Here is a 22526-nt window from a genome sequence, read left to right as displayed (position 1 = left end):
GGAAAAAGAAAACTGGGAAGGGAAGGAGTGATAAAGAAAGGTCCACTCTGGAAACAGTGAAGCATTATCACACTGTGCTAAAGCTGGACAATGACCAACACCACTATGTGAAAACAGTACCACTTCCCCTGGACATTAGTGCCTCTATGACTCGAAACAGAGATTGTCTCCGATCTATTACCTCCTCTGGCAGCAAATTCCAGACACCGACCACTTTCTGCGTGATTAACTCCTTCCTCTCACCTTAAACCTGCACCCTTTTGTTTCTGACCCACTTCAGTGATCTCTTTCAGTTTCTGATTCTCCAGCCTATCCATGTCTCGCATAATTTTACATATTTTTATCAGTTATTCCTCAGCCTCCTTCACTTCAGGGAAACCAAACCAAGTCTATCCAAACTCTCTGCATAACTAAAGTCCTCCAATCCTAGGAAAGTCTATGCAAATCACCTCTTCAGTGCAGCCACATCCTCTTCCCTCTCCTCTGATTGTGATGCACTAATGTACTGATACCCAGCCTGTTGGCTGCGACTGTCCCATCAGCTGCTGGCCCTCCTTGCCAGGCTGACTGCACACTATCTTTACTTTCTTACCACCCATCCCATCCTGAGTCCCATCACTCCGGTTCCCACCACCCTGCCAAGTTCGTTTAAACCCTCCAACAGCATTAACAAACCTGCCTGCGAGATTATTGGTCCCCCTCGGGTTCAGGTGCAACCCGTCCCTTTTGAACATGTCACACCTCCCCTTGAAGAGATTCCAATTATCCAAGAATCTGAAGCTCTGCCTCCTGCACCAACTTCTCAGCCATGCATTTACCTGCCGAATCATCCTGTTTCTACCCTCACTGGCATGTGGCACAGGCAGCAATCCAGAAATTGCTACCCTGGAGGTCCTGCCTCAATGATTTCTTTTAAACGCTCCCCCTCTCTCCTTAAAGCTATGCCTTCTAGTATTTAACATTTCCATCCAAGGATGAAGACTCTATCGATCCTATCTGTGCTCTTATGCTTTTATCAGGTCTCTTCTCAGCCTCTGATGCTCCAGAGAAAATAACCCCAGTTTGTCCAGCCTCTTCCTATGGTGCTGCTACATAGTGCAGTAGAGAAGTTGGTATTCATATTTTCCATTCACATTAATAAAACAAACAAATTACATTTATTGAATTAGGAGAGTGCACTTTGTGTAACACAAACAAGGCCATGATTTAGATTAGGTTGTCAGAATTCAAAAGGTCAAAGCTGAGCAGGCAAGACTTTGTGGCAATTTAAGAAGCTACAAAAGATTTATGTAAAGAAATACAGATTCAGACAATTCTGGAAAGAGTGAGATGTTCATCATCTTTTAAAATTACCTTATTTCACTAATAGGAAACAAAATGTCACCCACAGTATAATAAAAAAACTGAAACATCAGCAATACCACATTGCCATCTACTGGAGTACAAGCAGTCAGGATTAGACGTGAATTAGCTCAAAATTGATGAGGTTCTAGCTGTATTAAGTGTCACTTTCAACAAGTCTTTGATATTCTGCACTGCAATTTCACTTGGACCAGCTAACAGTACAGTCATGTTCCTCCATTTATTCCTTTTATCTTAGATTTGGAATATTTCTGGAAAAGCCTAACCTTTTTACCCACCCTACATGCCCTGGAAGAGATAGTAGTGACCACCACTTTGAACTACTGAAGTCTGTGTGGTGAAGGAGTTTCCACAGCACTGTCGGGGAGGGAGTTCCAGGACTTAGACCCAGTGACATCAATAATCACTGTTACATAATCAAGTTAGGACAGTGTCTGACCTGGTGGAGAACCTATAGGCACCTGCTGACTTTGTCCTTCTTGGTGACAGACATTGTCACTTTGAGGAGTTGGAGCTTCTGGGGAAGCAAATAAAGTGCATGTTGTAGAAGCTACATATAGCAAACATTGTGTGCCAGTAGAGGAGGCAATAAATATATAGCTTGTTGGATGGGAGCACCAGTCAGCTGGACTGATTTATTCTGGATGGTGTTGAGTTTCTTGATGTAAAACTGTTCTCACCTATATAAGTGTAGATTATTCTATCACACTTCTGATCTTATTGATGTTGTAAATATTTTAAAGTGGCAGGAGTTGAGTAATTTATGATAGGATCACCAGCCTTGCTGCTTTTTTGTGAAACATTAGCATTTATGTATCTGGCTCAGTTAATCCTCTGTTTATTACTGACCTCCAGAGCTTTGATGTTAGGTGGTTGGGCAATCATAAGTCTATTCAGTGCCATTGGCTGGTGGGAAGACCCTCTCTTTCTCAAGGTGGTCATCACTTGACACTTCTGTGGTCTCAGTGTTACACTTTCTTTATCAGACCACGATTGAATGTTGTCTTGCTGCAAGTAGGCATTAGCTGCTTTGTTTATCAAGTGTAACATATGGAATTGAACACCGTGCTACCATCAGCAAACATTGGTGGAGAGAAGATCATTGATGAAGCAACTGAAGTTGGTTGAGCTAAGGAAATCATTAAGTAATATCCCAGCACGATTTTGTTTTAAGTGAATAATGATTCAAAACATTGAAGTTTTTTTCCCTTGATGTCAGCATTACCCAGACTCCTTTATGCCACACTCAGTCTGCTTTTGATGTCAAGAGCACTCAATCACATATTCAACTCTGGAATTTTCAGCTTTTTTTTTGGTCTAAGTTTGGCTCAAGGCAGTAATAAAGTCTGGAGGTTTGGATCAATTCAGTAATGAGGTAATCAAATTCAGTAATCAGCTGAGTGGTCCTGAGAAAATCCAAAACGAACATTGGTGATCAGGTTTTCTGAACATAATTGCTGTTTGATTGCACTATTGATGACAGATTCCATTAATTTGGTGATGATTGACTGTAGGCTGATTGGGTGGTATTTAGTTGGACCGGATACATCCTGCTTTATGTGAACAGAGCATAGCTGGGCAGTTCTCTGCATCATTGGGTAGATGCCAGCATTGTAACTGTACTGGAACAATGCAGGTCTAAGATACAGTTAAATCTGCTGTATACGTTTTCACTGCTGAACCCGAGGTGTTATTTACCCCACAGTATATGGAATATAAGAATGCTAGTGAAATAAATCATGAAGTATTTTTCTGACATATAGAATAATATAATTTACATTAAACTAGTCAGTTAGAGCATCTTTATAGGATGCTCTTTTAACATTAGTTTCATTTCTAAAAAATGCAATGGAAGTGAAACTGCTCTTAAAGGTAACAGTGCTTGTACAGCACTTTGCCACTGGAACTGTTTTCTGCCAAAGGATTTTAGAAAATAAACATTAATTGACAATAAAAAAGAAAGAAGGGTATTGGTTGAAACCATAATTTTCTAGAAATGATTGAAATTAGACAAGTACAGTTATTACAAATTAAAAAGAAACCTCAATGGCTGGTCTTTGTTACCTGGGATTGCAAACAGTGCCAAAGTTAAGGATTGATTCAGTGCATGTTAACATACAGGACTAGGGGAGTACAGTACTAGGGGAGTACTAGGGAGTACTAGGGGAGCAAGTTTGGGGATAGAGAGTGAAGTGAAAATTAGGTGCTCATCAAGGACAGAACTGGTAGCAATGTAGGAAATAAAGGAGTCTAGAGGTGTAACACTTTGTATGAATAGAGTACAATGTACATTGAAGGTCAGAATGTTGATGAGAAGAATGAAAGGAAAGCATTAAAACATCACCTTTCAATTCCTCAATCTAACAATAATACTTCACCGTCAATGAGGAAAGTTTTCAAATGTAATCATGACATAATGTAGGGTATAGAAAAGGGAAGTGTACACAGCAAGATTCAACTGACAGCCAAATTGATGTTTATTGAGCATTACATATTAGCAAGGCCATCAGGGAGAATATAAATTGTGCTTGTAGGCCTCTGAAAAAAAATAGCAGAGTATTATGTTTCATTTTGAAGCATATATATTTCTCAGTGCTGGCTGGTATATAAGACCAGATTTTTTGATCGACAGAGTTGGATAGAGCTCTTATAGATAGCGGGGTCAAGGGATATGGGGAGAGGGCAGGAACAGGGTACTGATTGTGTATGATCAGCCATGATCACAGTGAATGGCGGTGCTGGCTAGAAGGGCTGAATGGCCTAATCCTGCACCTACTGTCCATTGTCTGTTGTCTATTATCTCCAGAGAGAGTGAACTAACTCAGAGTCACAGCTAGCACAGGGGTATAAGAGAATTCTTGTCTGAAGGTAAAAAACCCATGGGTCTTAGTTGAGCCAGAGTGGATGAAGTGAAAACCAATTGAGTCCTTTCACAAAACAAATATTATTGCAGTCTCTTACATCCCTTGCATGTTCAACATTGAATAATTCCACCCTTGACTTGCACTTTGCAATGAACCAGTAAAAGTTGAGATTGATAGGCCCATGACAGAGATTAATAGATAATTGATTGGTAAAGAGATTAAGGTTTACAGGGAGAAAGCAGGGGAATACTATAGAAAACTAAAACCAACCATGATTGAATGGCAGAGCAGACTTGAATGGAGAAATGGCCTAATTCTGCTCCAATGTCTTATGCCAAAAAATAACCTTCAAAACTAACCATCAGCATCTGACTAAAAACTTAAATTATTCATTGCTGTGTGTGTCAACAGGTTTCAAACTCCCCACCAACATTTCGAACATCATAATATCCAAAGTGAGGCTAATCTCCTTTAGTTCTTACTTTCCTGTCATCCCCGTTCCTTGTCAATCACTGAATTCTTGCATTAAAATTTAAAGAAACAAATCTGTTATAAAAAAGATCTCTCCCTACTTGTGCATAGTTCTTTCCTTTTGCTTGTTTTTTCTTTCCACTCGTTTCTATAAGTATATACCCCAGATAAATACTTTGTGGAGATTTGTGATATATATGATTATATGATATATATGTACAATGTCTGATATACATCTTATGGAAATGTTTGTTTGATGAACTTCAATAAAAAAATAAATTACAAAAAAATATTAAAAGAAACAAAATTCCAATGAAGTGCAGCATTTCCTGTCTTTACATCTAATTCTTGACTTCTTTTTAAAATGAATGCATGTGGACTCTCCCTCTGGGCTGTTCAGTCTTCTCCAGCCCTGTATTTTATCTTATAATGACACCCAAAGAGGCCATTAGGCTCATTGGGATTCATCCCAGCTCTCAAGGGAGCAATACCATTAGTCCAATTCCCTCTCTTTCCTCGTCTTTGTACATATTAGCATCCAACCTTCTATTCCTTCACACAATGTCTGTTAGTTCCATTTGGAGAATGCAAGCTATATTAATAGAACAGCCACTGATGTGAGACAATTAATATCTCCATTCGGGAGACTGACTACTTCTCAGTGCCATTCATACTAAATTTAGATTGTTAGACAGCTCATCATAAGACATTGTCTGCTTCTTTATTGCTTCATTTTGTTCCCCGTTGCAACTAAATTTTCTACTTGCATTAAAGATTGATACATGAATGGTGGCTATTTTTCAGAAAAATGGAGTTGCGAAAATCTTTTAGTGAAGTCAGCTGCAAATCATTAGTTAGTTTATGCCTCCTAAGATTTCCTTTGAAATGATTTGCTGTTCCTCTGTCACTGAACACTGATCTGACTGTATGCACTCTGCCAGAGGCAGTGTGCCATCAAAGTCTTATCAGCATTAGACTGCGGCTCCAACCTACATTCTTTCTTATCTCATACATATAACCATTCCTTATGGATTTATAAAGACAGAAGTAGACAGGGAATGAGAAAATAAAAATAGAAAATGCTGAAATACTAAGCACTGAATCGTGGAGTGAATATTTAGCTGTCAAATAAAAAACGAAGAATTAGAATAAATGGGTCTTTTTCCTGCTGGGAGTGGGGTGACGGTGGTATAACTGGTGAAGTACACCAGGGATCGGATCTTGGCCCTTAAATTGTTTAGTATTTGCATCAATGACCAGGATGAGAGAAAGAAATGTAAGGTTACCAACTTTGCTAATGATACGAAAATAGGTGATGGGCATGTTGTAATGAGAATATTATGATATACAATGAGATATAGATAGATTGAGTGACTGGGTGAAGACCAGGCAAACAGAGTTTAATGTGGAGAAGTATGAGGTCATGCACTTCAGAATCAGAGAAACTTTCTCCCTCAGATGTTGGTGAACCTTTGGAACGCTCTGCACCCATCAAGGAATCAAGGAATCAAAGATCAAGGAATTGAGGATTATGAGGAAATGGCACAAAAAAAGTGTGATCACTGGCAAGCCGGGTCTGATGGAATGTGCCTTACTTCTGTCTATTTTCTTGTGTTCCTGTATTCAATGTCTGAGGAAAGGAGGTAGTGTTAATATTTCAGGAGGTGAAGAGAAACCATCTAAATAACTGGGCTGGGTCCAGTTCATGTAGAATGTGTATTGATATGTGTTTTAATCTTTGTAAATACTGTAAATCCAAATTTTTAAAGCCAATAAATAATAACTGAGCTAGATTTTCCATAACCAAATTGAGAAAACTTTGCACTATGCATCTGATAATTGGGCAGAGATCACAAGGCTGTAACTGCTGCCTCACATTGGCATTATGTCATCTTCATTATTTAGCCCTGTGGTGAAACCTTCCTCTCCTTTCCACATAAAGACACAAGTGGGGAAGGTTTGGACCAAATGGCCCTCAAATATTTCAGTAAGACTGTGAAGAGTTCTGAGACTCTGCACCACTTTACACTGCACGCTCAGTTCCTAACGAAGAAGCCATAACACCATGGGGGCGGAATTAGGCCATTCAGCTCAATGAGTTGGCTCTGCAATTCTATCATGGCTGATTTATTTTCCCTGAAGGAAAACCTTCTGACTTTGGTCTGTTTTATTATATGCTTCCAATTACCCCAAAACTTCACATTTTCCTAACCACTGAAGGCAAGCTAACTGGCTTATAATTTCCTTTCTTCTGCCTCCCTCCCTCCTTGAAGAATGGAATGATGCAATTTTTCAGTTCTCCAGAACCATTCCAGAATCTAGTGATTCTTGAAAGATCATTAATAAAGCCTCTACAATCTCTTCAGCCACCATGTTCAGAACCCTGGAGTGTAGTCCATTTGGTCCAGGTGTCTTATCTACTGTACCTTCAGACCTTTCTGTTTCCCAAATACTTTCTCCTTGGTAATAGCATCTACACTTACTTCTGTCCCTTGACACTCATGATCTTCTGACATACTGCTAGTGTCATCCAGAGTAAAGACTTCGCAAAATATTTATTAAGCTTATCTGCTATTTCTTGATCCCCTATTAGTACCTCTACAGTATATTTTTCCAGTGGTCTGATATCCATTCTTAGCTCTCTTCTCTCTTTCCCTCTATATATTTGAAAAAACTTTTGGTATCCTCTTTAATAGAATTGGTCAGGGTATCTTCATATTTCATCTTTCTCTCATTATGGCTTTTTATTTGCCTTCTGTTGGTTTCTAAAACTTCCCAATCATCTAACTTTCTATTATTTTTCCTCAGTTACATGCCCTCTCTTTTCTTTTTAATCTATCTTTGACTTCCTTTGTCAGCCACGGTTGTCTAATCCTCCCTTTAGAATACTTATTTAATCCAGGTATGTATCTGTTTGGGATGAAACTCCAGGCATTACTGTTCTGCCACCATTGCTGTTAATGTCCTCTTCCAATCAACTTTCGCCAGTCCTCTCTCATGCCTTGGTAATTCCTTTACTCCATTGTAATACAGATATATCTGACTTAAGAGAAATAGATAGATAGACTTTATTAGTCCCAAAGGAAATTAGTGTCACAGTAGCATTACAAGTGCACAGATATACCATACTAGAAGAGAAGTAGAAAAAATAAAAATAAGTTACCGCAAACAGCCTAACTGGAGGGGTTCATCACTTCCCCGGCTATAGGTTGACATATTATAGAGCCTAATGGCCAAGGGTAAGAATGACCTCATATAGCAGTCTTTGGAGCTGCACAGTTGTCTTAATCTATTACTAAAAGTGCTCCTCTGTTCAGCTAAGGTGACATGCAGAGGTTGAGAAATATTGCACAGAATAACCAGGATCTACCATAAGGTCCTTTGCTCTACCACAGTCTCTCGTTTATCCAGTTTGATTCCTATAACAGAGCCAGCCCCGCTACTCAGTTTATTGAGCCTGTTGACATCACCCGTGTTGATGCCACTGCTCCAGCACACCACCACACAGAAGATTGTGCTGGTGACAACAGATTGGTAGAACATGTGAAGGAAAGGCCTGCAAACTCCAAAGGACCTCAGTCTCCTCAAGTAGTAGAGGTGACTTTTCTTCCTTCTTGTACACAGCTTCTGTGCTAGTGCTCCACTCAAGCCTGACATCCAGGAGCACCCCCAGGTACTTGTAGGTCCTAACCACATCCTCACCATCATTAGTAACAGGGAGCAATGCAGGCTTAGTCTTCTTGAAGTCCATCACCATCCCCTTTGTCTTACTGATGTTGAGCTGTAGATGATTCCGCTTGCACCAATATGACACTGCAGGGTGTACATAATCAGATTATGATCATGGTCTCCTAAGAGTTTCTTTATCTTAAGCTCCTGAATCAAATCTCGTTCATGACACAGCCAAAAAACTATTGACTGGATTCTGAAATATATTCAGTTTAACTCTCTATTAATTGCAACATTGCAATTTGCTTCAAATCTTCCCTGTAGTATCATGTCCTGCTTGCCAGCCATGACGTAGACCTTAGGGATCATGATAAGTACATCACTGGATTATTGAGGTTGAAGTTAAACAAACTAGCAATGAGCCATATTGGCACTATTCTTCCATATGTCAATTCCATTCTCAGATATGTCTCTGTAGAATAGTTCTTCAGGGTTTTTATCAAACATCAAGGTACTCTTCCTTTCAATTTGCATTCTATTATTGGAATGATATCTTGTTTAACTATCTTTGTAAGTTTTATGCGTATCGAGAATTAATTCTGACTTATTTTCTTTTCAGTAAAACAGAGCAGTGTAGGTATTTTATTACACAATCAGATTGTTGCAAATGTGCTATTTGTTCCTTTCTATTATTTAATTTTTGAGTAGAATACATTTCAAAGATATATTAGAGTGCTGATGGAAACTTTCCAGTCAAAATCTCCACATTTGTTCTCCTCGTTGTCAGAGAGACCTGATATGTATTTGAACATTATTTGCTTTCATTTCACATACTGCATCTTTCCAAGTTTTTCTTTGGTCACTGTTTAGGACCTTTTGATTGTTCGTAACATGTTATCTATCTTCTCGTTGACTCAGAAAATCAGCTAACATAATCAAAGATCCTAGTAATCCTGGACATCCCATCCTCTGCCTCTCCCATTTGACAGAAGATACAAAAGCCTCATAAGGTATGCAACCAGGCTCAAGGACAGCATCTAACCCCTTTTATAAAACACTTGAATGGACCTCTTGTTCAATAAGTTGGACTCTTTACCTCACAATCCACATCATTATGACCCTGTATATATTGTCTACCTGTACTACACTTTCTCTGTAACTGTAACATTCTATACTGCACTCTGGTTTATTTTTACAACCCTGTACTACCTCAATATATGAACGTTATGAAATTATCTTTATGGATGACATGGAAAACTAGGTTTTTCCACTGTATTTCAGTACATTTGAAAATGATAAACCAATTATCATTAACTAAGTGTCCATGCAAGATATACACAATGGCCACTTTATTAGTATGTCCTGTACATAATAAAGTGGCCACTGAGTACATGTCTGTGGTCTGCTATGGGAGGCCATGCACCTCACGCTTCAATGTGTTGTTTATTCAGAGATGCTCTTCTGTGCACCACTGTTGCAAAGCATGGTTAATTGAGTTACTGTCACCTTCCTGTTAACTCAAAACTGTGTGTCCATTCTGCCCTGATCTCTCACAATAACAAGGAATTTTAGCCCACAGATCTGCCGCTGACAGGATGTTTAAAATTTTTCCCGTTATTCTCTGTAAACTCTAAAGACTATGGTTCATGAAAATCCCAGGAAATCAGCATTTTCTGAGGTACTTAAACCACCCCATTTGGCATCAACAATCATTCAATGGTCAAAGTCACTTTGATCCCATTTCTTCCCCACTCTGCTGTCTGGTCTGAACAACTGAACCTCTTGACTATGTTTGCATCATTTATGCATTAAGCTGCTGCTAAATGATTGCTTGATGATATATTTGATTGATGAGATGTTGTACAGGTGTATCTAATAAAGTGGTTACTGAGTGTGTATATGTGTGTGTAGGCCTCTGTTAGTCTTGATAGACCATGGATTTGCACCTTGGAAAGTTTCCAGGGCGCAAGCTTGAGCAAGGTTTTTTTTTAAATGGAAGACCGGCAGTTGCCCAAGCTGTAAGTCTTCCTTCTCCATGCCACCAATGTTGTCCAAGGGAAGGACATTAGGACCCACACAGCTCGGCACCAGTGTCATCGCAGAGCAATGTGTGGTTAAGTACTTTGCTCAAGGACACACACGCAGCCTCAGCCAAGGCTTGAACCAGCGACCTTCAGATCACTAGATGAACACCATCAGGGTGGAGGTACCAGAGCCTAAAGACACACTGTCAATGTTGTAGACAAAGCTTTTTCCCCTCCACCATCAGATTTCTGAATGGACAGTGAACCCGTGAACTAAATACCTTATTATTTTTGCCATTTTTACATTTCTTATTTATTGTTCTATGTGACAAATTTCACAATGCACATCAGTGATAATAAATCAGAATATGACTTTGTGCAACTAAGTACAAACAACTGATGTCTTCTTGAAACTGAGTCTGTTTATTGTAGTAGATCATGAATGCTTGTAATAGTCTTCAAATTTTAAACTAATATTGAATAATTTATGGTGGAAATTTCAGCATGGGCAAACATCCAAGTATTTAAAGTATGGTTTGATTAAAAAGAAATGTTTAGTTGGAAATTTGCTGTTTCTGATATCTCTTTCATGGCTGTATCTGTGATGATTGGCTGCAGATAAGTAAATTGATTGTCATTTTGGTTGTTCACTTGCTTTCGCTTTCTAAGTAATTGTTCATTTCTGACTTACAGATCAAGATTCAAGATTCAAGTTCATTTGGCGCATTCACATTGACTCAGAGTGAAATGCTTTGTTTGTATCAAAAAACAACAGGGTGTGTTGGGGACAGCCTGCAAGTGTCACCAACATAGCTTGCTTACAAGGCTCAGCAAAACAACACAGAACACAGCAAGCAACAGCAAATATAAGCAAAATCATTTGGTTTATGGATGTTCCTCAGGAATGGGAACTTACATTTCCAAGAGACTGTCTGCATTACTTTAGGCCTCAGTGCCCTTGCTTCGTTTTGTTTTGTTTATTATTGACACATATACCAAGATCAATGGAAGTTTGTTCTGCATACTATTTATGTAAATCAAATCATTACACAGTGTATTGAGCTCGAATAAGGTAAAACAAGAAGAATGCAGAATGAAGTAATATAGAGTCACTCCCTCAGTAGGTTATGGAAGTCTGTGTCTGTTACTGAAACATTTCTTTATTATTGATAAATAGCACTAGAATAGGCCCTTCCACCCAGCAATCTCCCAATTTAATCCTAGCATAATCACAGGATAATTTACAATGACCAATTAGCCTACCAACTGGCACGAGTTTGAACAGTGGGAGGAAACCAGAACACATGGAGGTAACCTATGTGGTCATGGGGTGAGTGTACACAATCCTTACAGGCAGCAGTGGAAATTGAACCCGGGTTGCTGGTACTGTAAAGCATTATGCTAACCATTACACTATTGTGCTGCCCTTGATTTTAAACCATTTTCTCTTCCTATAGATACTGGCTGAACTTCTGAGTGTTTTGAACATTTTCTATTTTTTTTACCTTCATGGGAATTGCTCATTACCAATGTCAGGGAGCATAAAAGGAGCCTGCATTTTACAGTGCCTTTCAAATTTCAAAATGTCTCAACACAATACAACTAATTAAACGCTTTTGAAGAGTAGTCACTGTTATAATATGAAGAAGAGCAAATACATGCAATGTTTTCACATTTTATTTTTTGTGACAGGATAGCCTGAAAACAGACTATAATGATGAAGAACTAGAAATATGAGCTCGCTCTCTGAAGCCAGAGTGCAATTAGTTTTTCTTTTGCAATCTCTACCCAGAGCACTGCAGATATTTCTTTTTTAATCATATGTCCAACTTACACTGAATATTCCACTCCCAACCTCCCTCCTCATCAACCCCCTCAGTTCAATCATCCATAATCTGGCTTTACTGATTATTAATTCTAGTGCTGATGGAAACTGTTCAACTTTATATATTTTTTTTCTGTTCAGTCCTCCCATTGCCTTGAATGCTTCAATTAAGTCTCTCACTCTGCTCTGAGGAAACCCAGCCTTATCACTCTGTTTAAATTGTCGCACAGCCCTGGTGCATATCCAGCATCGTTTCCAATAAACCATAACATTCTTCTGAAAGTGCAATGCACAGAAGTGGTTTCTTTATTTTAGCTCAGACATAATCAGGATTTTATAAAGATTTGGCATCTTGACTTTTATATTCAATGGATTAACCTTTTAAAAATTGAATTTTGTGTGCAAATCGGACAGTATAATAGAGGCACAAGAGACAGCAGATAGTGGTTTTGACTGGAAACATCAACAATTCCCTTCCTCGCACAGATGCTGCTTTACTTACTGAGTCCTTCCAACAGATTGTTTATTGCTCCTTGTTTAACAGGATTATCAACTGTTCCAAGAGCTATGAAGGTTTATTTCTATAGAAACCTCCAGTTTTTGTGATTCTGCACCTATTTTATTACGTATTTCATGAATCCTTCTTTTATTCTGCTTCCAAAAAATCATGTCATACTTGTTAATATTGAAGCTACACTGCCGGCCATATCATCAGTATGCTGAGGATCCCCTGAATAATGTAGCTATTCTCCAGAATATTTTTTACTCAAAGTTTTATGTCATCTGCAGACTTTCAGGTAATGGTACCTGTATCCAACTACCAAACTCAGCTCATTAAAATATAGACAAGCAGTCCTGGGTGTCAGTCACAACTATTCAGACCCATTCTCTAATTTCCACCTGCTTTGCTTTTTGCTGTACTTCTCTGGCACTGTTGCTTTCGACCTTTTTCAGGTTTTCCAACAAGTGATATTTCACCCATTACACTTTGAAAGTCTATGAAGCAATGTTAGTTGCACTACCATAGATTCATGAGGATATGAAACATGGACACGGGCCCTTTGATCTAACTCAGCATGCTGTCTGTAATGCCTAGTTAAGCCAATGCCTGCATTTGGCCCATATCTTTCTTATCCATGTACCTGTCCAAATGCCGTTCAAAGTTCGCAATTGTACCCACCTTGACCACCTCATCTGACTGCTTGTTCCAAACACCCACCATGCTTTGTATGAAATTCCCCTTAAAATACAAGCCTTCTGGTTTTAGACTCCTCCACCTCATGAAAAAGACTGTGTCCATCTACTCTGTCTATGCCCCTCATAGTTTTATAAACTTTTATGAAGTCAGACTTTTCTACTGCAAAAAAAAACAGTTCCAGTCTATCCAACCTCTCATTATAACTCATGTCCTTCCATTCTGATGGCATTTCTGTGAAGTCTTCCTGAACTGTTTCCAGCTTAATCACATCCTTCCTATAGCTGGGAAACCAGAACTGCACACAATACTTCAAGTGTGGTTTAGTCAATTACTTACAGTATACAAATGTAACATGACATCCCAGCTCCTATACACAATGCCTCAGATAATGAAGGCAGTCATGCTGTTCACTTTCTTCACTCTTTCTATCTGTGTTGCCACTTACAGTGAATTATATACCCCAAAGTCCATTTGTTCAATATCACTGTTAGTCCTGGCCTAATTTAACTTCCCAGAATCCATCACTTTGAGCTTCCCTGACTTAAATTCTAACAACCAGTTCTCAGTTGATCTAGATTCAGTTGTAACCTAGACAACTTTCTTCGCTGTTCATTATTAAACAAATTTTGATGTCATTTTCAACATTATTTTTCATGTCACCTACATACTCTTTCTCACTGACCTCCTCTCCTCTGGAGGCAGTGAAAAGTACTAAATGAACCTGCAAAAGAATAATTACACTTTGGGAAGCCCAGTGACTCAGCCATGCAAGATGATATGCAAATGCACAATAAAAATAGCATTTTGTCATTGAATAGAGGAACTACAGGACTGGGACATGAAACAGGAGTCAACACATCTACCTGTGATGTAGAGTTGCATGAGATTCAAGTGATGGAGGACTTATTGCTGGTCAACAACTGTATGGAAATGACCAATCTAATTTAAGTTATGTCTTAAAAAAATTCATGGAGTTGTCTATAACATTAGGATTCTCATATTCCACAAAGCAAGGGAAATGTTAATGCCTTTGTAGTCATGTTACCATGTAATAATTTCATCTTATTTTACCAGTGCCCACCTGTTTCAACAAGTGCAAGACAAGAATTGGAATTTGTTTTATTATGACAGTAAAGTGGTGTCACATGTCCAGCAACAATGAATATATAATTGAGTCAAGTTTTATAAATAAACATAAACATTTATTAAACCCTGTTTAACAATAGCGAAAAGTATTCAAACGACTAACTTAACTGGAAGTTAAATGCTATATGGCAACTCTGGAACAGTTCTTAAAGTGGTAAATTCGAACACAATCTTAAAATGGTAAATGTGAACACATTAAAAGGGGTTAAATTCAAAAGTCCAAGTGATTTATGCAGTCAATTAGGAGAGACTTTCCTGAAGTAAAGAACTCCTTGACGATGTGACGTTACTGCTGATCCTAGCCAAAATATGCCTTGTCTGAAGGATTCACAATGAAGGAAATAAAACAGTTTAAAGGAACTGACTTTTTTATTCTGGAGGATAGACACTGCAACAAACCTTCCAGCTCTTGAAGAGGTTATCTCAGATGCAGGCCACTATTCTTATGTAACCCCCTGGTAAGCCTCAGGCTCACTCAGCTCACTTTTGTCTAGGGGGAGCAGCCTTCGGCCCCACCAAACTGCTGTAGACACTTTGTGATGTCCCCACCAGGCCAAATAACAGACAGTACACCATATGCAATTAAATGATTACACTTTATAGATCATACTTGAACTAGGTACTTAACAGAGATACAATTTAAAAGGAAAAGTAAAAGGCACCAAACATATCAAAGTCCAATCACTTCGTGCACAACCGTTGGAGCTCAGTTAGCGAAGTCTTCTTGCAACCATTCAATCCCCTCCAACCGCCTCGAACTGCCGCCTGGGACCAACCATGGTGGTCGACCAGACTCTCCACACCGATCTGTCCTCGTCTCCTCTTCTCGCTGAAAACCCTGGGCCTCGGACCCCCACTTGGTCTCCATTCCGTCACCCAGCTTACAACATCGCGTCTTCTCCCTCTAACCCCCAAAAGTCCGCACAACACTAGCTTACAGCCCCACAAGAAAGAATAACAGCTATCCCAATTGATTAACAAATGAATACAATTCTCATTATCAGTAATTATAACCCAAACAAGCTGCGAGAAAAAGCACTCTCTCACCAGTTAACATAACAAAGAAGCCATTTTATTGGCTTAGCAGTAACATAAAAAACGAAACCCCTTACACTTGAACGAACATTCAATAAGGTCCATCCTTCATAAAACCGCCGAACGACACCAACTTTACTCGATCCTTCGGGTTCCCGTACTTCAGTAAAGTCTTCACCCTCCAATACTTCGATTTTAAAATTAAATCAAAGGTATTTCAAACAACACTGGCAGCAATTAGCGAAACTGCCTGCACAATGATTCTGTACCATACAATAGAAAGTAAAACTCCACTTTAAAATGAAACTGCGTCATGAGACAAATACGCAGTATAACTGAGTAACTGATGAATTAAACAACGAATCAACTGCATAACAACAGGGGTTTCCTGTTATATGCCTGTTGAGAACATGTCATCATGTGACCTCACAGTGGCGGGAATATTACATCACCCCACCATCACAAGACCATTACATCATGCTCACAAGATACTCAATTACATCATGGTCATAAGATATTCAGTTACATCATGCTCATAAGACAGTCACAAAGTACCCACGAGGTATGTAACAGTGGCAACTTTATTAGCTACAGCTGTACACCTACATGTTAATGAAAATACCTAATCAGCAAATCACGTAGCAGCAACACAATGCATAAAAGCATGCATATGTGAAGAGGTTCAACTGTCGTTCAATCCAAACATCGCAGTCTAAAGTAAATTTATTATTGAAGAACAGATATACCACCATTACAACCCTGAGATTCATTTTCTTGTGGGCATACACCATAAATCCATGAAACAATAGAATCAATGAAAGACTGCATGCAACATGCCAGGCAAATAACCAAATATGCAAAAGAAAATAAACTGTGTGTAACTATTGTACAAAAGAAAATAATAAAGAAATAATAATGATTAATTAACAAGCAATAAGTATCAAGAGCATAAGATGAAGAGTTATTGAAAGTGAGTCCAGGTTGTGGGAATATTTAAATTTGTAGGGTTGTCTGTTCAAAGGCATTAGTGTTTTCATGCCAGGCTGTGATACAGCCAGTCAATATACTCTCCACCACACATCTATATAGGTTTGTCAAAGTTTTAGATGTCATACTGGATCTATTTTGTAAGATAGCAGAGGTGCTGATATACTTTCTTCATAATTGCATTTTTGTTACATTTCCTCTGAAATTAAAACACCCAGGAATTTAAAGTTGCTGACCTTCTCCACTTCTAGTCCTCCTATAGTACTGTCTCATGGTCCGCCAGTCTCCTCCTGAAGCCAAAAATCAGCTCCTAGGTCTTGTTGACAGGTTGCTGTTGTAGTACCACTAAGTCACTCAGCCACGTAATGACCATAAGACCATTCAACATGGGATCAAAATTAGACCATTTGGCCCATCAAGTCTGCACTGCCATTCAATCATGGCTGATCCTTTTTTACCCTCCTCAGCACCAAGCCCCAGTCTTCTTCGCAAACCTATCAATCTCCACCTTAAATAAACTCAATGACTTGGAATCCACCACTGCCTGTAGTAACAAGTTTCACATATTCACCACCCTCTGGCTAAAGAAATTTCTCTGCATCTCTGTTTTTAAAGGGTGCCCCTCTACCCTGAGGCTGAGTGCTCTTGTCCTCGACTTCCCCACCATAGGAATCATCCTTGCTACGGCTACTCTGTCGTTCAACATTTGAAGGTTTCCCTGAGGTCCACCCTTAACCTAATTTCCAGTGAGTTCAGGCCAGAACCATCAAACCTTATATGATACACCTTTTATTCCCGGAACTACACTTGTGAACCTCCTCTGAATCCTTTCCATAGGAGCCCAAAACTCTTCACAATACTCACCAGTGCTTTATAAAGCCTCAGCATCACATTCCTGCTGTTATATTCTAGACCTCTTGAAATGAGTGCTAACATTGCATTTGCCTTCCTTACCAACGATTCTATCTGTGAGTTAACCTTTGGGATGTTCTGCACAAGGACTCACAAGAAGGTTTCTATCTCAGATTTTTAGATTTTCTCCCCATTCAGAAAGTAGTCTACTACCAAATGCACGACCATGCATTTTCCAACTTTGTATTTCATTTGCCACATTCTTGCCCATTCTCCTGATTTATGTCCTTCTGCAGCCTTCCTGTTTCCTCAGCACTACCTGCCCCTTCACGAATCTTCATATCATCTGCAAACTTAGAAACAAGGCCATCTATTCCATCATCTAAGTCATTGATATGCAGCATAAAAAGAAGCAGTCCCAACTCTGACCCCTGTGGAACACAACTAATCATTGGCAGCCAACCAGACAAGAATCCTTTTATTACCACTCGCTGCCTCCTACCAATCAGCCAATGCTCTAACTATGCCAGTAACTTTCCTGTAATACTATGGGCTCTTAACTTAGTAAGCAGCCTCATGCATGGCATCTTGACAAAGACCTTTTGAAAATCCAAATAGACAACATCCACTGCATTCCATTTATCTATCCTACTTGTAATCTCCTCAAAGAATTCCAATAGGTTCATCAGGCAAGATTTTCCCTCAAGGAATTCATGTTGACTTTGTCGTTTCCTGTCCTGTGTCATCAAGTACTCTATAACCTCATCCTTAACAACTGACTTGACCATCTTTCCAACCACTGAGGTCAGGATAACTGGTCTATAATTTCATTTCTGCTGCCTCCCTCCTTTCTTAAAGAGTGGAGTGACATTTGCAATTTTCCAGTCCTCCAAAACCATGTGAGAGTCCATTGATCCTTGAAAAATCATTACTAATGCCTCCATAATCTCTACAATTATGTCTTTCAGAATCCTAGCGTGCAGTCCATCTGGTCCAGGTCTTTCAGCTTTTTGAGCACCTTCTCCCTTGTAACAGTAAATATACTCATTTTGCTTCCCTCACACCCTTCAACACCTGGCACGTTGCTAGTGATGTTTACAGTGAAAACTGATGCAAAATGCTCATATACTTCATTAGCCATCTCCTTGTCCCCCATTGTTATTTCTCTGGGCTCATTTTCTAGCGGTCTTACATACACTCTCATCTCTCTTTTATTTTTTATATACTTAAAAATTCTTTTACTATCCAATTTGATATTGTTTGCTGGCTTGCTTTCATATTTCATTTTTTCCCTCCCCAGGATTCTTTTAGTTGCTCTCTATAGGTTTTTTAAAAGCTTCCTAATCCTCGATCATCCTTCTAATTTTTGCTTTGTTGTATGCCTTGTCTTTTGCCGTTATATTAGTTTTGACTTCCCTCGTCAGCTACGGTTGTACTATTTTGCCATTTGAGTATATCTTTGATTTTGGAATACATCTATCCTGCACCTTCCTCATTTTTTCTCAAAAACTTAAGCCATTGATGCTCTGCCACCAACCTTCCCAGCATCAAATTCCTATTTACTTTGGCCAATTTCTCTCTCATGCAACTGTAATTTTCTCTACTCAACTGAAGTACTTCTTATCAGACTTTACTTTCACCCTATCAAATTTCAAGTTGAACTCAATCATATATTAATCATCAACTGTTCCTAAATTTTCCTTTGCCTTAAGCTCCCCAAACCCCTCTGGTTCATTACATAGCACCCAATCCAGTATAGCTGACCCCTTAGTGGGCTCAACAACAAACTTCCCTAAAAAGCCATCTTGTAGGTATTCAACAAATTCCCTCTCTTGAGATCCATTACCAACCTAATTTTCCCAACTGACCTGCAAGTTAAAATTTTCCATGACTATCATAACTTTGCCCTTTTGACATGCCTTTTCTATTCCCCATTGTAATCTGTGGTCCACACCCCAGCTACTGTTTGCAGGCCTATACATAACTGCTATCAGGGTCTTTTTACTGTTGCAGTTTCTTAACTCAACCCATAAGGATTCAATATCTTCCAATCCTATGTCACGTCTTTCTAATGGTTTGATGCCATTCTTTACCAGAAGGGCCTCCTGCCTACCTTCCTATCCCTCAGTTACAATGTGTACCTTGGACAATCAGCTCCCAACTACAACCCTCCTTCAGCCATGGTTCAGTGATGCAATATACGAAATGTAATATAAGTGACTTTGATCATCTAATGATTGATGGTGCCAGATGGGGTGCTTTGAGTATTTCAGAACTGCTGATCCCCTGAGATTTTCACACACAACAGCCTCGATAGTGTTTACAGAGAATGGTATGAAAACAAAAAAAAAATCCTGTGAGTGGCAGTTCTGGGGACAAGAATGCTTTGTTAAAAGAGAGGTCAGAGGAGAATGGTCAGACTGGAATGACTGACAGAAAGTCGACAGTAACTCAAATAACCACATATTACAAGAATGATGTACAGGAGCATCTCTGAATGCACATCATGTCAAATCTTGAAGTGAATGGGCTCCAGCCACAGAAGAACATGAACATATAGAAGGTACCTAATAAAGTGGCCAATGAATATATGTCATGAATTTGTTGTTTTGTGATGGCAGTGCAGTGCAAGGTTTAACATTACTATAGGTCACGGTAAAAATAAATAAATAAATAAATAAACAAATACATACCACAAAAGAGGAAGAGTGAGTAGTGCTCATGGACTGTTGAGAAATCTGATGGCTCAGATGAAGAATTTAAATGTTAAGTGTGCCCTTTAGGCTCCTATACCTTCTCACTCATGATAATAATGAAAAGAGGGCTTGTTCTGGATAGTGAGCATCCTTAATGATGGACATTGCCCTTTCAAGGCATTACATCTTCAAGATGTCATTGATTGTGTCAAGCTTTGGAATCCATGTTTATCTAATCTAATCAGTTTAGCGCATTAAACATATTTCCTTTAAGCCCTAAAGATTGTTTATTTGAATCCATATTTGAATTTCTAATAGTGAATAATTTCTAAGTTGATATCACCACAGATATACCATCATGGTTTGGAAACCATTTTGGTTTAACACAATTTTCTGTGGAAATGATGCTTATATTCTCTCACTTCTGACTTCACAGTTGCAGTAACTTGTTTGTTTAAATGTCCAATCAACTTCAATCAAAGTTATTCTAGACAATTTATTAAGTGCTTGGCGCAGTGGGGTCCCCTGGCATATTTCACAGCCCACGTCTTTATGTGGCATATCGGGCCAGATTAGAGTTTGTGTAAATAATAGTTGAGGGCTTAATGAACTAATCCCCTTTGTGCTTGACTGAACCATGAACAGGGTCTGCTTGTGTCATTTGAGAAAACAGAAACTAGCCTGGAGCCAAGTCCTTTTCAGGTCTCTGAGTCAGATGTAGTTATGCATTCATAATTCTTTCCATTCTATATCTTGCATGTACACTTTTGGAACATTAGATAATTTTGATTGGCTCTTAACCAATTTTAATGTGTTTTAGTATACTTTTTAATCTTCACCTCGAGCAAATTTCAACAGAAATAGCAAAATGATATTGATCACTAGTTCACTCTTGCTTGTTAAATGATGTTTTTTTCTTGTTGGTCTTTAAACATACAGAGCTCTTCTGTACCAGTTGTATTCATTATTAACCAACTTTAATCCTTACCACAGAGTTTTGTATCTCAGACTCATTCACCAATAATGCAGACCAGTGTGGGAACGTCCGAAGTGTCAAAAAGGAAAAGACTCACCTTTTCAAGGATGCAAATCTGCTTCTTTGTCCGAGCATCAAGAATTTCCACCTCTAAGTAAGAAATTCTTGAATGTTTTTGTATCATGCCCTGCCCCAGTTGTCCTGAAGTCAAAACTAACTGAGACAGGGAAAATAATGATTTCAGCCCAGGTTGTTTGCCAAGTGCCATGGTCTCTTCTGTTGGAGCTCTTCTTTTATAAAGTGCTTGCATTCTCTCCCTGCTGAACTTGCCTGAACCAGAGCAGATTGTCAATAAGAGGACAATTCTCTAACATTTAAATAGCCACAGAGACCTACAACTCACCAAAGGGTCAGGTGACATTCCATTTGAAGTATATAATCTTATTCAGCACGACTGGGAATGGCAGCTCTGTAATCCCCTTCTATATTTAACTTGTCATTGGCTAATGTGTCAAGAGCGCTCATCTTAATGGCGAAATAGCTTTCAGAGAAAACTAACTACTTCCTATCCTTATCACCTTGCTTTCTAAGTGACAGCTTGGGTTGCATTCCTCAGATATGCAGCGCTGAAAGAACTCAAGGCCCAGTTTTGGCAAGCTCCACTGATATCATTACAATTCAAAGGGCTAAGAGCAAAACTTTGTGAAGTGAAACCTTGTAAAGTCAGTTTTTAGAATAGTTTCTTCGCCTCTACCATCAAATTTATGAATGGTCCATGCACCCATTGACACTACCTCACAGTTTGCTCCCTTGTAGCACTATTTAATTATTTTTATTTATTTTTAATTGTAATTTATAGTAATCTTTAAGCATTGCACTGTTCTGCTGCCCCAAAACAACAAATTTCATGATAGACATAAGTGATAATAAACCTGATTCTGTTAACGTCCACGCTGATATATTTGCCAATCTACACTAATCCCATTACAATGGAACTGTCTCCTTCTATGCTTTTCCTACTTAAATGTCTGCCTCAGTCCTTCTTAAACATGGTAATTTTATCTGATATGGGCACCTCCTTCAAAAGAGTTCGAGGTTCAGCCACTCTCTGTGTAAAATCTTATGCCTCAGATTCCTTTAAACTGCTTCCTTTCACCTTGCACCTACTCTCTCTTGGGAAAAAGATTTTGCCTGTCTACCCTATCTATGCCTCTTATAACCCTTTATAGGCCTATCAGGTCACCCTCCCAAACTCCTTCACTCCAGAAGAACGAACCATGCCTATACAACATAAGAAATAGGAGCAGGTATAGGCCATCCGGCCCATCGAGCCTGCCCCGCCATTCAATAAGATTATGGCTGATTGGTCTGTAAACTCAGCTCCATCTACCTACCTATTCCCCACAACCCTTAATTCCCCT

The 22526-nt window shown here is 39.0% G+C and overlaps 1 protein-coding gene across 1 annotated transcript in view; it reads right to left on the bottom strand.

Moving 5' to 3' along the window:
- Nucleotides 1-21373, bottom strand: part of LOC132397467 (trans-2,3-enoyl-CoA reductase-like) — a 182099-nt gene extending 160726 nt beyond the window's left edge. The window contains exon 1 of the mRNA XM_059976299.1: nucleotides 21203-21373. Coding sequence (XP_059832282.1) covers nucleotides 21203-21373 — 171 coding nt within the window. The remainder of the gene's footprint in view (nucleotides 1-21202) is intronic.
- Between the last annotated feature and the right edge of the window lie 1153 nt (nucleotides 21374-22526).

The sequence above is a fragment of the Hypanus sabinus genome, chromosome 7 (genome assembly GCF_030144855.1).
Source record: "Hypanus sabinus isolate sHypSab1 chromosome 7, sHypSab1.hap1, whole genome shotgun sequence".
NCBI classification, from domain to species: domain Eukaryota; kingdom Metazoa; phylum Chordata; class Chondrichthyes; order Myliobatiformes; family Dasyatidae; genus Hypanus; species Hypanus sabinus.
Note: the sequence above shows the minus strand (reverse complement) of the source record. Positions and strands in the feature narration are given on the sequence as shown.